Source organism: Protopterus annectens, chromosome 10.part0 (assembly GCF_019279795.1).
Source record: "Protopterus annectens isolate FY-2018-M chromosome 10.part0, PAN1.0, whole genome shotgun sequence".
NCBI lineage: Eukaryota > Metazoa > Chordata > Ceratodontiformes > Protopteridae > Protopterus > Protopterus annectens.
The window spans coordinates 984,452,150-984,468,930 of record NC_056744.1 but is presented as its reverse complement, the minus strand read 5'-3'; the positions used below and the strand labels follow the sequence as shown (position 1 = coordinate 984,468,930).

The window sequence follows — 16,781 nt, the reverse complement described above, 5'->3', positions numbered from 1 at the left end:
CAAATCTATGCATGGCAGGGTCAAGGACCACACTACCAGAGCCATGGCTTCATCTTTAGCTTTTTGGAAAATGCTGTATTCTAGAAGTATTCTAGAAGGTGTTTCTTGGTCCTCTGTACATACTTTTACAAAGCACTACAGGTTTGATTTTTTTTTTTCTCTAGGTCTAGATCAAGTTTTGCTAGGACCATTCTCCAGGGGCTCCTGGACCCTTTTTCCTCATTCTCCTAAACATGACTCATCTTCTCATATGTACTGTTTCACACTTGTACATTTTAATGTATCAAGTGTAATGTTAAATTACTCCTGATCCAAAAATGTTTTTGCAACTGGCTGTTTAACGTTCTGTCTGAAAAGCAACTATGACATATTTGCTCCCTGCAATTGTAAGTATGACTCCAAGCAGCTAATGTGTACATGCCACTGTTTTATGCTTTTGGCAATGGCATGGGTCACATTGGAGAACACTTTCAAAACCAATTCACTTATGCAGTTATCAAACAAATAAGTAAAGGCATATATAACAGATATAATATCTATAATATAATATATAATATAGATAAAACAATAATAGAAAATTCACCCCGGGGATCACTCCAGTGGCTCTACTCGACAGAGGCACTGGGAACTAAGGTCGGGTGGCACAATGCCAGGGTATTCCTATGGGCTAGGCTTGTAAAGGCTTCAGGGCCATTAGCCTAGTACACACCTATGAACCTATATATTACTATCTCTTAAGCACTTGTGCTGTTTTAAAGATGCTGAACTTGTTCTCGTTGTTCATTCTTCAAGTGAAGGCTGTACTGAGGAAGCCTCTGGAATCTTGTTTTTTTATCAACTGTACTCAGTTCTGCCATAAACAAACATATTCAAATGCAAGAAGTACAAACTGCTCCAAATACAAAAACTCACAGTTACATGAGAACAAAGAAAAATTCCAAAAGACAAATTCACCACTTAAGCTAAGCTCCAACCATAAAGTTTGTGAAAACTGATGAAACATACATACTAGAACCCTCCAGAAAAGCTTAATTTCAATAATCTGATAAAGTAACTGTTTTTCAAGCTCACTTTATTCTCCTATTGAAAGGTTAAAACAAAAACTCAACTTGGAAAAGAAAGCTGAGAAATCAGTTTAACTTTGTTTAGCAAAAATTAAGTCATGTGCTGCTGTGGTAGCATTGTCGCCTCACAGTAAGACGTTGTCCTGTTCGATTCTCAGCTAAAGCTTCTTCTGTGTAGAGACATGCGTGAATGGGCGTACCTTCATTGAAGGTTGTACGTTAGCGCTGGCAACTCAGTACGTAAAAATCTACTGCCAATCATTAGCGGACCGAAGTTCCGCTGTGGCGACCCCTAACTGGGAAAAGCCGAAAGATACAACAACAAGCCATGAGGGCCAAAAAGCCTGAAATCTACTGAAATGTTCTGTTTAAAATATTCAGAGCACAGCACACAGTAACTCTAACTCTACTTGTCTGACTTTCAAGCCCTATTAAAGATAGCAATTTCCCACAAAAGCTGTCTACAAAGGGGACAGTTACAAGTTGAGTCCCTCAGGGATCAGTCCTTCGACTGCTCCTTTTTGGTATTTACTTCTCTGAAGTCAACACCAATGTCAAGGGCCTCTGGCTGAGCAAATCTAGACGATTACAAATTAGGAGCAGTCACAGAATCCACCATCAAGACTAATGTTCTCTAAGAAGGACTGACACAGGCAAATAATTTGTGTCAGAACCATGGACTAAAACTAAATGCCATGTATAATAATAACCTTTCGGAAATCATCCACACTCTGTAACTATCATAATGAAAACACAACCCTAAGAGTCGACCCAGTAGTCAGGGACTTGGGGACACACACAGATAGTGATCAAGTCTTTGATCATCATGTGTCTACAATATCATTCTACGTAGTACAACAAAGGTACGACATCTAGTTCCAAGGAGGTCATTGTTCCACCACATTCAGCATTCATCAGACCTATCATTTAGTTCAATGCCCCCTTTGGTATGTACCTTTTCCAAGCACATCCAACAACTGGAACATCTACAGAGGTTCCTCACTAAAATAATACAGGATCCAAGTAACATGTCCTATGCATATTGCCTTAAATCCCTATCCTGTATTTTGTCTCCTACAGGCTCTTGAGGGGAGATCTATTTCTGGCATACAAAGTATTGTCAAACCCCACCCTGATGGACCTCTTGCATATCTGCAAAACAAACAGCATCAGAATTACCAGTTCTAAAGTCTTAAACTTTACGTGATATAAATGGGATCTGCTGAAGGGACAGGTATGCATCATAGAGACTACCCCCTCTCTAAAATAAGCTCCCCATCCATGTGAAGCAGAATTCCTACACCGAAATTCAAATGTAACTTGGACAACTGGATGGGGAACAGGAAATTATTCTCTGGTTTGGCACCAGTGTCTCTAATGGGCACAGGCAGCTTGTAAATGGCTCATCTTCCAGGAACTTGCTTGTAAATGTTTCACCTCCCAAATCCCTGTTTACACTTATCAAGGGTAGCAGAACTTATCAGAGATTTGCGATGCATGGCTATGCTTAAAAGTCCCCAGTGGTTATTATCCTAGTACACACCTATGAACCTATGTAACAGAAAACATAAATAATCTGAATATATTAAATTAAATGGTTATTGCTTATCTATTATCAAGCAGAAACATTTTCTTAAATAGAAATACAATGCACACCACTGCCTTTTACAGCCAGTTGAAGGACTGAAGATACTTCCTGTAGACTGATCAACACAGTCTTGCAGTGACTGGTAGCTCAGCCTACCAATAAAGAAGTGGGTCTACTGCTTAGAAGAAGCCCACCAGCCTTGAAATGGTTGTAACCTAACTTATACATTTTACTGTGAACCCAATACACAAATGGTATGAAATATCACAACAGTACCATTATCCCTTAATGGTAAACAAATGACACAGTTACCGGTCTACTGAAATCTACATGCATTAGTCTTGTTAGTTACTATGAAAAATTATACTAGCTGCATGTCTGTATGTTGGGAGCATGCAGTGACACTGGCTCTCAAACAAAAACGAGAGAATGCATATGGATATCAATGCTTTCTACATTGTAGAACCAATAAAAAAAGAAAGTACATTACCCTGTAGGTGGTGATACTCAATCCTTTTGAAAACTTCACTCATAGTTTATGCATTAATATTGGCGGGGCCTTAGTATACAAAAACCAGGCGCGACGCTAAGGCGCCCGGCCTAAGATGGGGAGCTTTCCCAGTATTTATTTGGTGTAGGTAGACTAGGGCAGGGGTGGTGTGGTGGTGTGGTGGGGTGCCTTTGCCCTTTTGGCCAGTTGACCCTAAGGCGTCTCAAGAAAGTGAACAATCCACATAAGTGCAAGCTTTTACACAAAATTACCATGGCATTCTTTTTTATTAACAATAAATAATGTCCAAATGTAGCCTCTGTGACACTGTGTTCTGAGACATGTGGCAGCAGTCTTGTTTGCTAAGGGGGCAAATTCTAAACACTTACCTTTAAAGGCCAGCTATGCCCTAAATACATTTACTTTCCCGAAATAATATTTTCCTATCTATAAAAATGATCCCCAAGCTTTAACATATTAAAAAAGCAACTAGGCCGTTTTGTCACTCTGTGACATTTCTATCCTAATCAGCTTCCTCAGTGCACACCATGTTGGAGCTGAATGAAACTTCATGATGCTTTATTTAGGAATTTGCCTCCCTTGCTCTTATTCCATTTCATCTATTACATCTGAAAGTTTTTAAGGCAAACCACTCGGTTAAGTATCTGTTTTTCATTTTTGTTACTTCACACCAATTGAGGTAGTACATTTATTTGAGCCCAAACTTCACTGCTCTTTGACTGTGTAATATCATGTAAAGCTGCATTGCTGGGGCCTTAAACCTATTCATCTTTTTGTAGTCTAAAGGTGAACAAATCTATAAACCTAACAGCAACTTCATTTATTGACTAATCTTTACAAACTAATAAATGCAATGCACTAACTGATTTATGGAGAAGAAAATGAAAGGGTTTTGTATAACAGTTAAGGTTTCAACCTCACAGATACAAGATATACAGGATGTGATTCTGGCTTGTGGCAATTAGCTATGTTTGTAAGTCTAGTATTCACCTGTGAACATATAAATCACTCAGAACATAAAAAAAAATCACAAGATATTTATTTTCAAAAAATTATCTTTAGCCATTTTTTTATCCTTCTGTAAGAACTTTTCAGAGATAATATATCACCCATGTAGGTAACAAATATTTAAGATTTACTGCAAAAAGGTTGCTGACATTTTTTTGACTGATAGGACACAGGATTAAGTTAATGGGCTGTTAATGAGCTGCTTCCTGAAGTCCACAGTTTGATTTTCTCAATATTCATTTACCAACTGTGTGTGTTTCTGAAAAAGTCAGTTAACCAAACAGTGCTCTGGGGCAACTGGGCATTAATTATGGAAATGGTACTATATTACTCACCAGTGGTCTCCTGGGCTAAATGCCCATTAGCCACCAGTAAGTGTTATTATTGAAGATTTGAAAACTTTCATTTTAAATGAATGTGGTTGTTGTGACAGGTGTATAAACAGTGAGGAGAAAGTTAATACAATGTTCTAGTATGTTACCTCATTCATTGTGTTTTATGGGTTAGAACTAGATTTTCCAAGAAAACAAGTTCAAGTCAGCATGTCTGCCATAATGGGTACATTCAGGGTGAGGAAAAAAATAGTTATTCCCCAGAATTCAGTAAAGCCTACACTAACTATACACAGGCATAATTTACACCTTCTTTCTCCTAATTTTAGTTTTCTTACTGATTTTCTTGTAGATTTAAATACTAACAGGGATTTATAAAGTTTACCACAAGTACACAGTGTAATATTTCTGTGTGACTAGAAAGCACAAAAATGTGGCAGGGATGTTCTTAAATATGTACTGTGTGCACTTAGTGAAGGCATTACTGAATCTGGCCCACTGTGTTTCTGTGAGGTCTGCACTATTTTGAAATTCAAAAAATTATAACACACATATATATATATATATATATATATATATATACATATATATATATATATATATATATATATATATATATATGTAATTTCGATTTTGCCTTCTGTGGTTCTTTAGATAAATGTCTTACTAATCTTGTGTTTAGGTGATGGTGTAATGATTAGGGTATTTACATCACAAACACAAGATATAGGGTTTTCATTCTCACCTTTGGTCACTGTCTGGTAATTGGTGAAGCATGTAAGAGTTTGCAGACTGAGTGCCTGCTATTTACCTATGAATTATCTGGTATCAACACCATGATAAAATAAATGGAAACAGGTGCACAAATTATGTAGTAATACATTTGTTTACATATATCAGTATAAAGTACAGTTGTGTAAAATCAGTAGATGTCTTTCTCTTCACTGTTGCAGTATTGATAACATAAGGGATCCCCTGCCATGGGTGGCTCGATGTCTGGCCAGTATACCAAAGCCTTAGGTTGCTTTAAGGTACACTGTACATCACACGTATACTCCTCATGTAGGGTAGGGCATAAAGCTGATGTCCGGACGTACCACCTCAGAATTGACAGTCCAGTAGGAATAGCAGTCCAAGGAAAAAAAGAAGTAACCATGACATCCAGAAGACAAATGGACCAGGGGGAAGAGGGAGGGAGTGAATACTGCAAGAATGAAGAGAAGGACATTTACCGTTGTGGTAAGGTTTTATATGACTATACTATGTCCTTCCATTTCACTGTTGCATGATTCATAACATTAGGGAGAGAGTCAAAGCTCAGGAAGAAACTTGGGAGGAGGAAGGACCAGCACAGCCCTCTATGAAACCATGAAGGATGGCCCTTGCAAAATCAGCTCTAGCTCTGAGAATTTCATCCAACTTGTAGTGCTTGGTAAATGTATGCACAGAAGTGCAGGTAGCTGCCTCAAGAATACAGTTAGTATCCAAACCCTTGAAAAAAGCACCAGAAGCAACAATTCTAGTAGAATGAGCCTTAAAAGAACAAGGAAGGCTCTTACCATGAAAAGAATAACAAAAGGAAATGGCTTTATAGATCCAAGAATAAATAGTATGCTTGGACACAGTTAATCCTAAGGACTTAGGATGAAAGGAAAAAAAGAGCTGATCAGATTTCATAATAGTCTTAGTCTTAACCAAATAAAATCTGAGTTGTCTATGCACATCCAACATGTGAAGGACGTTCTCACTGGCAGATTGCAGAGAAGGGAAAAAAGGGGCAAAATAATAGACTGATTAAGGGACAACTCATTCACTACCTTGGGCATGAAAGGAGGATTAGTACGCAAGGACACCCTGCCCTTAAGAAATACCAGAAAAGGAGAACAAGCCATAAGGGCTTGAATCTCAGATACCCATTTGGCAGATGTAAGGGCTAACAAAAGTACAGTCTTCCAAGAGCAATGTTGCAAGGAAGCTGAAGCAACAAGCTCAAAAGGAGCTTGAGTCAATTTTTCCAAAACAAAATTAAGATCCCAGGGAGGAGTAACAGGCTTACTGGGAGGCCTAATATGAAGGACACCTTTAAGGAATTGTTTTGCTTCAAATCTAGAAGCTAAAGGAGGAGATAAAGGCAGACAAGCAGAGATAGCTGATAAGTGGGTCTTGAGAGAAGAATAAGCTAATTCACCACTGAGCAATTCACACAGATAAGAACCAAAGAAACATCAACAGAAAGTGGATCCAGGTTACAATAAAGACATCAAACAGAAAACCTCTTCCATTTACATAAGTAGGATTTCCTAGTATTGCGTTTCCTGGCCTCCTGCAGGACCTGAAGCACATCCTCACAAAAAAGGTGTCTATGTGGAATTAAAATCTTATCACCCACGGTGTCAGTTGGACAGGTGGGAATGGATGAGAGATCCCTTTACCGTGTGAGTAGGTCCACCCTGTGAGGTAGCTTGTGATGACTGCCTTTGGATAAAGGCAGAAGAGGGAATCAATGTTGTCTTGGCCAAAAAGGGAGTCGCCAACAAGATTTTGGGAGCATCCTGTTGAATTTTGAACAGGACTTTTGGAATGATGGGAAGGGAAGAGAAAGCGAAAAGAAACATCCCCTTCCACGAAAAAAATAGGGTGTCCACCCTCCAAACCAGAGGACCTGGGACAATGGCACAAAATAGAGGAAGCTGCCTGTTAAGAGGGGAGGCAAAAAGATCTAGTTGAGGAATACCAAACTGGTGGACAATATCCAGAAACACATCCCTGTGAGGCATACATTTGTAGGATTGAGTTAAGGACCTGCTGGGTGTGTCTGCCACAATGATTCGACCCGAGGGAATGTAAACTGCCTTAACAGTCACTTCATACTGGACAGCAAAATCTTACACTAGGAGTTCTAACTAGCAAAGAAGAGAAGATCTTGCCACCCCCACTTGTTTACATACCACATCACATTGGTATTGTCTGAGGTCCTGGGGAGAAAAGAGGATGAAAAACCTGAAGTACCAGCAGAACAACACTCATCTCTTTGAAAATGATGTGCTTTTTCTGAGGAAGAGGCAACCACACCCCCTGCACCTTTAGGGAGCCAAAAGCTGGTCCCCATCCCACATCTGAGCATTTGTGAACAGCTCCTGAGAGGGAAGAGGGGGATGAAAAGGGTGCCCTAGATTTAGAGAAAACTGCTGGATCCACCAGTGAAGCTCCTTCTTGAGACAAGGCAAAAAAGGAACGACAAATTCTAAGGGATGCGCATGCTGAAGCCAAACTGACTTCAGAAACCACTGAAACCTTCTCAGGTGGAGTTTGGCCAGAGGGAGCATAAGGATGGTGGATGCTACAAACCCCAGAGCTCTCAGAGGAATGCTCTAGCTGTTATACAGTTCAGAGTAAGAAGCATGTGAAAGAAGGAAATGAGTGGTAAGGCCTTGGTAGGAGGCAGGGATACCAGCATAGGCACAGTCTGCATCCTGCACCCCAGAAAAACAGGATCTTGAGAAGGAGTCAGAAAAGACTATTTGAAATTTATTCCGAACCCCAGGCTTTGCAGAAGAGAAATGGCAAAATGAAGATTTTGCAACTCGTCCAAGAAAGGAAAGACTTGGATCCCCTGAATCCTGCAAAAAGCAATCACAGGAGTGAGGCATTTGGTGAATACCCTTAGAGCAATAGAAATGCCAAAGGGTAAAGCACAGAACTGAAAATGCCAGGAAGCGACAGAGAAACTTCCTGAAAAGCGGATGAAATGGAATGTAGAGATAAACATCCTTGAGATCCAGAGATGCCATATAAGCCTGAGGAAGAAAAAGAGGGAACAGACTCTGAAGGAACAACACTGGAGAGGAGGGCACCTTCAGAAACGTGTTTAAATGAGAAAGGTCTAGAATTGGTCGCCAAGTACCCTCTTTTCTGGGCACTAGAAACATCCTGGAGTAAAGCCCCCTACTCATTTGTGACACCAGCAACTCTTAATACCCTGAGTCAAAAGATCCCGAAGCATCTCTGGAAAGAAAGATAAATTTGTTCCTAAGGGGGGTGAGGAATACCCATAAGGGGAGGGGGATTTCCAGACCATGAAGTACTCCTGGCAAATAATGGACAGAACCAGGAATCCTGATTTATCTGTAGTCAAACAGGAAGAGACAGAGAGAAAGGCAAAGAGAAAGAGGAAAGTGGCTGGGAAGAACAGGATAGTCAGACAGTACCTGATTTATTAGGAAAAGGAGACTTCTGAGGCACAGAAATTTGAGTAGCTTTAGCATGAGGAGCGCATTTACCACCATTTTTAGCCTTAGGAGGAAGCAAGATTGCCTGCGAACAAAAGCTACTTATTGGGGTAATTTCTCTGGAATTTAGTTACAGGAGGAAACAAACACATGGTTAAGTTCCTGTAAAGCCTCACCCTTATCCAGAAGGGACTTAAAGCAGCAGCAGCAGCTTCACCAAACAAGTGTTTATTATCAAGTGGGGCATCCATCAACATAGCCTTAATATCATTAGGCAAAGGTTGAAGCTGAAGCCAAGAATACCTCCTCATCACTGACCCAAAAGCAGCAGCCCTAGAAGGAGCATCTGCTGAATCATAACTACACTTGATGGAATGGCAAGCCACCTAGGAGGAGGTCCCTAACAGGGAAATGGCAGCACTCTTACCTTCAGAGTCTGGAAGGTCAGAAATAACCTAACAAGCCTGAAATAAGAGAGCTAACAAATACCCGGACATATGGGTCTTATAACAGACAGCCCAAAAAGCCAAAGTGTCAGAGGTATAAACCTTTTTGCTAGCCTTTCCATGGTCCTGCATTCTTTATCAGAAGGCAGTAACTTGGGAGAAGGAAGCAATTAAGAGGTCTTGGCAGAAGCTGCAGACACCACCGAGGGGTCAGCAGGAGGACATTTGTACTAAGATTTACAATCCTCAGGCACCCTACAGAATCATCACGTTTCTTGGGGGCAGCAGGCTGACAGTCTGGAGCCTTAGAAGCACATGAAAATGCATCCAGTATGGCAGCCAGAACAGGAGAGTCCATCTGTAGCAATTCATTGTACCTTTTTTGTACCTCAGAAACCTGAGCACAATCCCACTTAAAGAACTCCATCATCCTTGAGATTTTGTCCCCATAAGAAATCTCTTCAAATGGAGTATCAGGACTAGTAGACTCTTTCTCTGAGCCATACTCCAAAGGAGAGGGAATCTGAGAAGAGTAAGCAAGGGAGTCCTAATTTGAATCTGGCTCTTCCTCAGAAGAATCCTGTTCCCTGGGTCTTTTAAGAGGAGTAGAGGACCAAGGGGGAGCTGAAACAGAAACATCCGAGGAGGTTTCAATACCATCAAAGCACTAAACAAACCCTGAGTAAAGGACTGCCACTCACTTTGAGGATCCTTTTGAGCGGGAGTAATGTGCTTAGTCTTTTGCTTTTTCTTCAATAGGACATCTACCTTATAAAATTTGGAAGACTCTGACCCAGGACGGGACTGAATGATAGTAGTAGGGACTTCTTCTCTAACTAATGTCTGAGGAATAAGCCTAGGCCATGGTTTCCCCTGAGCATCCGAGGACGTGCTTAATGTTGGATCCCTGCCAGTCTCCAATCCGGTCACAGCACAGGAATCCAACGATAAAGCTGGGCAAACCTCCTTGCATTCACTTGCCTCAGGAGAGACATCCAGTAGAGGCTGAAAAGCAGAAGATTCTGGCCTAGGCTTCTTGGCCTTCTTCACTGTCAGCTGTCTCTCGGAGCAGAAAGTTCCCTCCATTGTATTCTTTATGAAATGCTTAAGATGCTGATTCTCAAGATAAAACATCAAAGAAGAACGTCTACTACACAGGGTTTTAGGTACAAAAGCCTGACAGATGGAAAAGGATGTACAGTTGTGCGAGGCACCAAGGCAAAACAGACACTGTTCGTGGTGGTCTTTATGGAGACTGTCTCCCACACTGGCATTTACCCTTCTTGAATGACATGAAACCCCACAAACAACAAAAGAAAAAGATAAATAAAAAGGAACCCCAATGGGGAACTTATTTGTAATGGCTCAGTGAAACCAGAAATGGAACATTGGCGTTTAGACCGACAATCAAGAGATAGCATTTGGACTGGCAGCAAATAAGTTCTGAGTTTGGTACATTCAGAAGTCACCTTTATGCCCTACGTTACACGCAAGGAGCATACATGTGATGTACGGCGTACCTTAAAGCAACCTAAGGCTTTGGTATACAGGCTGGACATTGGGCAGCCCTTGGCAGGGGATACCCAATGTTATGAATACTGCAACAGTGAAATGTAAGAAAATCAGTTAAGATAAATTGCATTTAAAATAAGCATTTATACTAAAAGTACTGAATAAAATATTATTTACCCATTTACTTTACTCATTTTCTTCCAATACAGAGTTGTGGGATTGAACCTATCCTAGCAAGCAAAGGCAGCATGCGAGAAACCAGCACCAAATAAGAAAAATATCAATTTTAGGTTACCCATGTCCACAAACATACACACAAAACACACACATATATATATATATATATATATATGTGTGTGTGTGTGTGTGTGTGTGTATATATATATATATATATATATATATACACACACACACACACACACACATATATATATATATATATATATATATATATATATATATATATATATATATATACATATAGGTCTATGCCAGTTGATCGACTTTTCGGAAACTTGAAAAAAATATTGAAGACACCATAAGACTGAGTTTCCGAAGACCTGAACATAAAAACACAACAAAAAAACACAAAAATCTACCTTTTTTACATTTGTGCAGGGGGGCAAGTCACCCTGCGCCTCCCACACCTCCTGCAAATTATATATACTACCTCCAAGATCATACAGTGAGGAAAAGGGTAAATTTCCCTATACTCACTGTACCGCGATCTCCATTCAAAAGCTTTTGAGTTTTCAAAAATTCGATTACATGGTCTCAACCATATGGAGTTTGAGTTTCTGAAAGCTCGATCAACTGATAGGGACTCATAGACAGATTGTGTGTGTGTGTGTGTGTGTGTGTGTGTGTGTGTGTGTGTGTGTGTGTGTGTGTGTGTGTGTGTGTGTGTGTGTGTGTGTGTGTGTGTGGGTCCCTATCAGTTGACTGAGTTTTCAGAAACTCGAAATTCCTACGGTTGAGTTATTGAAAACCCAAGCTTTCGGGAAATGTATCCTTTTCCTCACTGTAGTGTGATCTTGGAGTTGGTATATATAATTTGCAGAGGGGCTTGCCCCCTGCAAAAATGTAAAAAAGGAAGTTTTTTTTTTTTTTTTTATGTTTGACTTTTCAGAAACTCGATCATATGATCTAAACACTATGAATTCTGAGTTTCTGAAAACTCAATCATCTGACACAGACCATATATATGTTTACACAAAATACACACACACATCACACAACTAGACATGAATGAAGTACTGCCAAACAATTTGCCATACTTTCTTTAGTAAGCGGGCAGAAATCAGAGAACCACACAGATATGCACAAGAATGGGGGAATAAACATAATTTTCAAAAAGGAGAAAACATAATCCAGAAACGGACAAGGGGATCCAAGTGTGTTGTGATACAGTTTATATCTTAAAGGCATATGAATATTTTACATTTATTATCTCACAGAGGCAAATATGGAGTAAACTGTATCAGCCCATCTTCTGTGCAACATTTCCATAACTAATGAAAGGCTGCAAGGGTAATGACTTTGTTTTTTATAATTTTTTTTCTACTACTTCATTTTTTTGGTTTTACAACTGAGGGATGAAGGTCTCCAATACAAACTCTTAAAATTTGCTTTACAGCACTTTTGTTCTTCTGAAACCAACCTGACATGGAAATTACAATGGACGTTAATTTTAATTTGCACAAACTTCACAGAGGTGAGACAGCTTTCTTCAGATTCAAAATTACATAAAACGTTACATAAAACAGATGCTTTAATGGTTAAAAATAGTTTGTTGCCTACCCTTTGATAACACTGAGGTAAAACTGGGTCCAGGGAGGGGGGTGTACGTTGCATCAATATTCCAATAGAGTTTCGGAGCAATGGAACAACACTACAAAGAGAAAAACAAATTAAGGTAAAGTTAATTGCACCTGGTTAAGAATGACTAGTTTGGTTCTTGAGAAATGCCTTACCATTTACTGAAAAAACTACTGTGAGGATTTGCTTTTCTAAATGACACACGTGATAAAATGCCTAATTAGGCTGTCTTGACAATACATAATCTTGAATTCTGCTTGCTTAACCATAAATGACCATGGCATAAATCCATATTCTACTCATTATGTTAAAAAAATATGCTAAATGCTCTAGAAGAGGACATTATACAGTATTCATATTACTCAAAATTACAAGTTTCAAAAACTGCTTGCAACTAACTTTCCATTAGTCTAAAACAAAGCTGAGATTCATGCGCATGCAGAAAACCTTGGGTAAAATGAACAGTCAATCACCAAACATGTGACGTATTTTACAAACATCAGTATGTGAGGTAGTGTTCTTTACACTGTGATGTACTGGCAAACTTTATACAGATGCTAGCAATCATTTTTATGCATGTTTTAGGGTTAACAGAAGTTAAATAAAATGAACACCTACAAGCATTAATTTATGAGTGCTGCTTTAAGTCCGACAGCAAAAAAGAAAACATGGTTTAGACTACATTTCAAATCTATTTCAGTTAAACTAATGACAGGCCAATGGCACAGAGGAACCATGTCTGAATTCAGTGGTGGTGACACATTCCATTATCAGAAGCCAGCCAGGAGCAGGTAGGAAATTAATGGCTTTGTATACCTTACCCCACTTCCCTTGATGTGAAGTGAGGCTGGATGAGGGTTTCCCCAAGTGCCCAACAGCAGTGCCCCCATTGGAATTTGACTGAATTACAGCAGTCATATGTATAAGAAAAATGTGTGTGTGTGTGTGTGTGTGTGTGTGTGTGTGTGTGTGTGTGTGTGTCAGAGAGAGGGTGACTGTAACCTTATTAAGAGTGCTGAGTTGTGGGCAATATATATGATTTTCTTTTTTGTGGCATTGCATGCTCACACCTTTTGGGAGGGGGTTACAGAGCGAGGGTGAGAAAATATCCCTGGAACCACAGAATGCCAATGCTTTTTCTCAGCACTGTAAATTCTGCTCATCAGGTGGAATTTAAAAGTAAAAAAGGGGGCACTGGATTGACTGTAGCTTGGCTTTCATGGAGGTGGGTGCAAAATATACAGGTTAAAAGTAATTCAATAAAAACTGCATTACAATTAGAAAAATACTAGCAATGCTTTCTGAAGGGCAAGGGCCACCTAGCATAATCATTTTCATAATTAGAAGCTATTATCAATCAATAAAATTGATTGTTCTAAGTCACGGATTGTCATCTAAAATTGTATATAATGTCCTGAACATTTGCCTGTACTTAGATGACATTCAATAGTGTTTACCAGGACTACAAACTGATGACACAAAATAGTGTTTGCTGTTTCTGTCGGTTGAAGTCTAACATTTGACTGACAGACCTAGGCTTAAATTCACACTGCATTAATTACAGAATAACAGAACAATACACAGACAAAGCATCAGAGAGCCACTTTAATTTTAGAAATTTCAGTTAACATCACTTAAAATTATTTTGAAGAACTGAGATTGATACACAGTTAACTACTCTACACACTCAGGACAGCGACTGTCAGCCACACAACCGCAAAACAGTACTGTATTGCAATCTGACTCATTTCTTTTTCTTTAGGTTTCTTTACTCAGTATGTACATATGACAGATTTTTGTGTGCTGGGAGTGCTATATACCACTACTTTTGTTATGCATTCTTTGCATGAATGGATACTAGCCAGTTTGAGATTAATGAAAGATGCAGTTGACTCAACTCAAGCCGTGCTTACCAGCGATGTCATGTTCATTTCAGTAAGGTGTGGCCCAATATACTCTTTTCCAGGATATGACTGTCTTTGAGTATACATTCGGTTATAAATAACTGCTCTACACAAGCTGAATTTTTAAATTCTGGAACACTGCTAACATTTATACTTGACCAAATGCAGTCTTAGTTTTAAAACAAAGGCTGATCAGCCAATCAGATATGCTGTTACCTGGGTTCAGCTATACCAAATATGGCATCTCTGTATATGATTAACTAGTTTAACAAGTCACCATGCTACAAGTAAAAGTAACGCCACAACAGAAAGAGAATGTGCGAGAGCAACAATTTATTCTTTTGACTTTCTGTTAACTATAAATTTTAAAACACCCTCTGCAGAAGTTATGTGAAGATGTTTCTTCTTCTAAAAGGCTGAATGCATTGTCTTTATGTTGGCTTTAGCACTCACTTTACTCTTAATAGTTCCCAACGATTCCCTGAAATTACTGCCCTGATTCATCATAAAGAACCTCTCCACTACATTCCTGAAACAGTTCAGAGGCTGCCTCTTCTGCAGTATTGACAGGCAAGTGATTTTGGGAAGAATTTTAGCAATTGCTCACTGCCACATAAGAACACGTATGGCCTGCTGAGCTAACACACCAATCATATCAGCATCACACAAAGTACTGTTAGCAGTACTCACAGCTCACTTGCTTGCACAGTTTGGGAGGGGGGAATTCTCAATGCATGATAGTCTGTAAAAACACCCCACATCATATATGACTAAGCACATAATTAAAAAGATTCCAGAAGGGCACACAGCAAGATCTATGTATGCCCTGCAAAGTGTTTGAACCAACTGCTAACACAGAAATAAGGGCATACAGCATCAGCTCCTGTGACCTCTGACTAAAGCTGCCACAATTACTGGGGTGGGGCGCAATCAGAAATTACAGCTTTTCTTTTTGAGAGCGATCAGTGTAATCTGATGTTCTTCATGTTTCACTGTTGCAGTCATCACATTTGGGTTTATCTGCCTGCAGTTAAGCCCTCAGCCGGCCTGAATACCAGAGTCTTCGGATTTCTGTGTTGAATGCTGTCGCTTCTTCCTTGATGTCAGGTCGTCAGGGGTATAAAACATTTGGCTGACGCCATTACATCAATCTTTCTTGCCGTGCGGTGCCCGAAACAGAAGCAGTTCGCAAGTGCCAGTCGGCCGACTCCTGAAATTTTCGTTTTCGAGTTTCAGACCCAATGTTTTCAAAAAAGCTAAGTACCCTGTTGGGGATCCTTTTTCTTGCTCTAAACGATGTCAGTAAAAGTTAACAATTGTCTTACCCGTGGAAAGCAAATACCTCATAGAGATTTTCATTCTTACTGCATCCCCTGCTTAGGCACAGACCATGATGCCCTCGTTGTCAGTTTTGTGCCTTATTCAACGCCTGAACTATCCGTCGTCAGGCTATTTTTGCAGCTAATTATTTTTGTACTCGTTCTGTGTACTCCGTAATGGCTTTGTCAAGCCATCTGACTACCGATCTTCTGAAAAAACGTAAGGATAAAGACAGGTCCAAAACTGCCGACGACGCTTCCGTTAAGCTAGTTACCAGTCCGCTGGTACTCAGTGAGGTGCTTTTGCAGCACCTGATACCCACTACTTCTGATTCGCAGGCCTCTACTGAGACCTATTCGGAGTCCGGTATGCCGCGAGATACTTCTTCGACTATGGAACCTGTGGATGTCGCTACCTTGGATGGGTCCAGAGCCGCTGTGCAGGCACTGGCTTCTGAGTGTGTATTCAGGCCTACAGACATTCATATTAAACCGACGCCATCATTTTCATCCAGGCCTAAAACTCGCACTACGCATAGAAAACCGATGACCAAACCACAGGCCCAGGCCCATATGCCTAAAAAACAAATGCTTAGAATGGCTGAAGACCTCGTTACCTTGATTAGGGGAAGCCAGCCTTCCCCCTCTAAGAGACCTAGAACTGAGTTTCTTTCTGATTCTTTTGATCAGGAATCTGATTTTTTTGCTCCTTCTGATTACCAGCATTTGCCCTTATCTACTTAAGAGGATTCTTATGCAGAAGATTCCATTCCCTCTGCCTCCCCTCCAGAAGATTTTTCTTTCGGTGAAACCTTGGACACTCTTAGGGAACATTTCTGCTGGGAAAGCCAGGATTAATCTGACTCCAAAAAGAGGCTTAAGGAATTCTTACTCCTACCTCAACACAGGCCTTTAGCTATCTCTCCTGTTCTGGACATTGTAGATGATGCTTTCTTGGAATCTATCCTTTCCCCAGACACTTTACCTCCAGCTCCCAGAAAACCTGACAGGTATTACAGAGTACCTGACTCTCAAGTTCTTCTTCAAGAA

At 40.0% G+C, this 16,781-nt stretch overlaps 1 protein-coding gene across 1 annotated transcript in view; it reads right to left on the bottom strand.

The window, feature by feature from the left end:
• SLC30A7 (solute carrier family 30 member 7) overlaps nt 1-16,781 on the bottom strand; it is a 1,382,816-nt gene that overhangs the window by 174,403 nt on the left and 1,191,632 nt on the right. Inside the window, exon 9 of the mRNA XM_044085748.1 lies at nt 12,491-12,581. Within this exon, the coding sequence (XP_043941683.1) occupies nt 12,491-12,581 (91 nt within the window). The remainder of the gene's footprint in view (nt 1-12,490; nt 12,582-16,781) is intronic.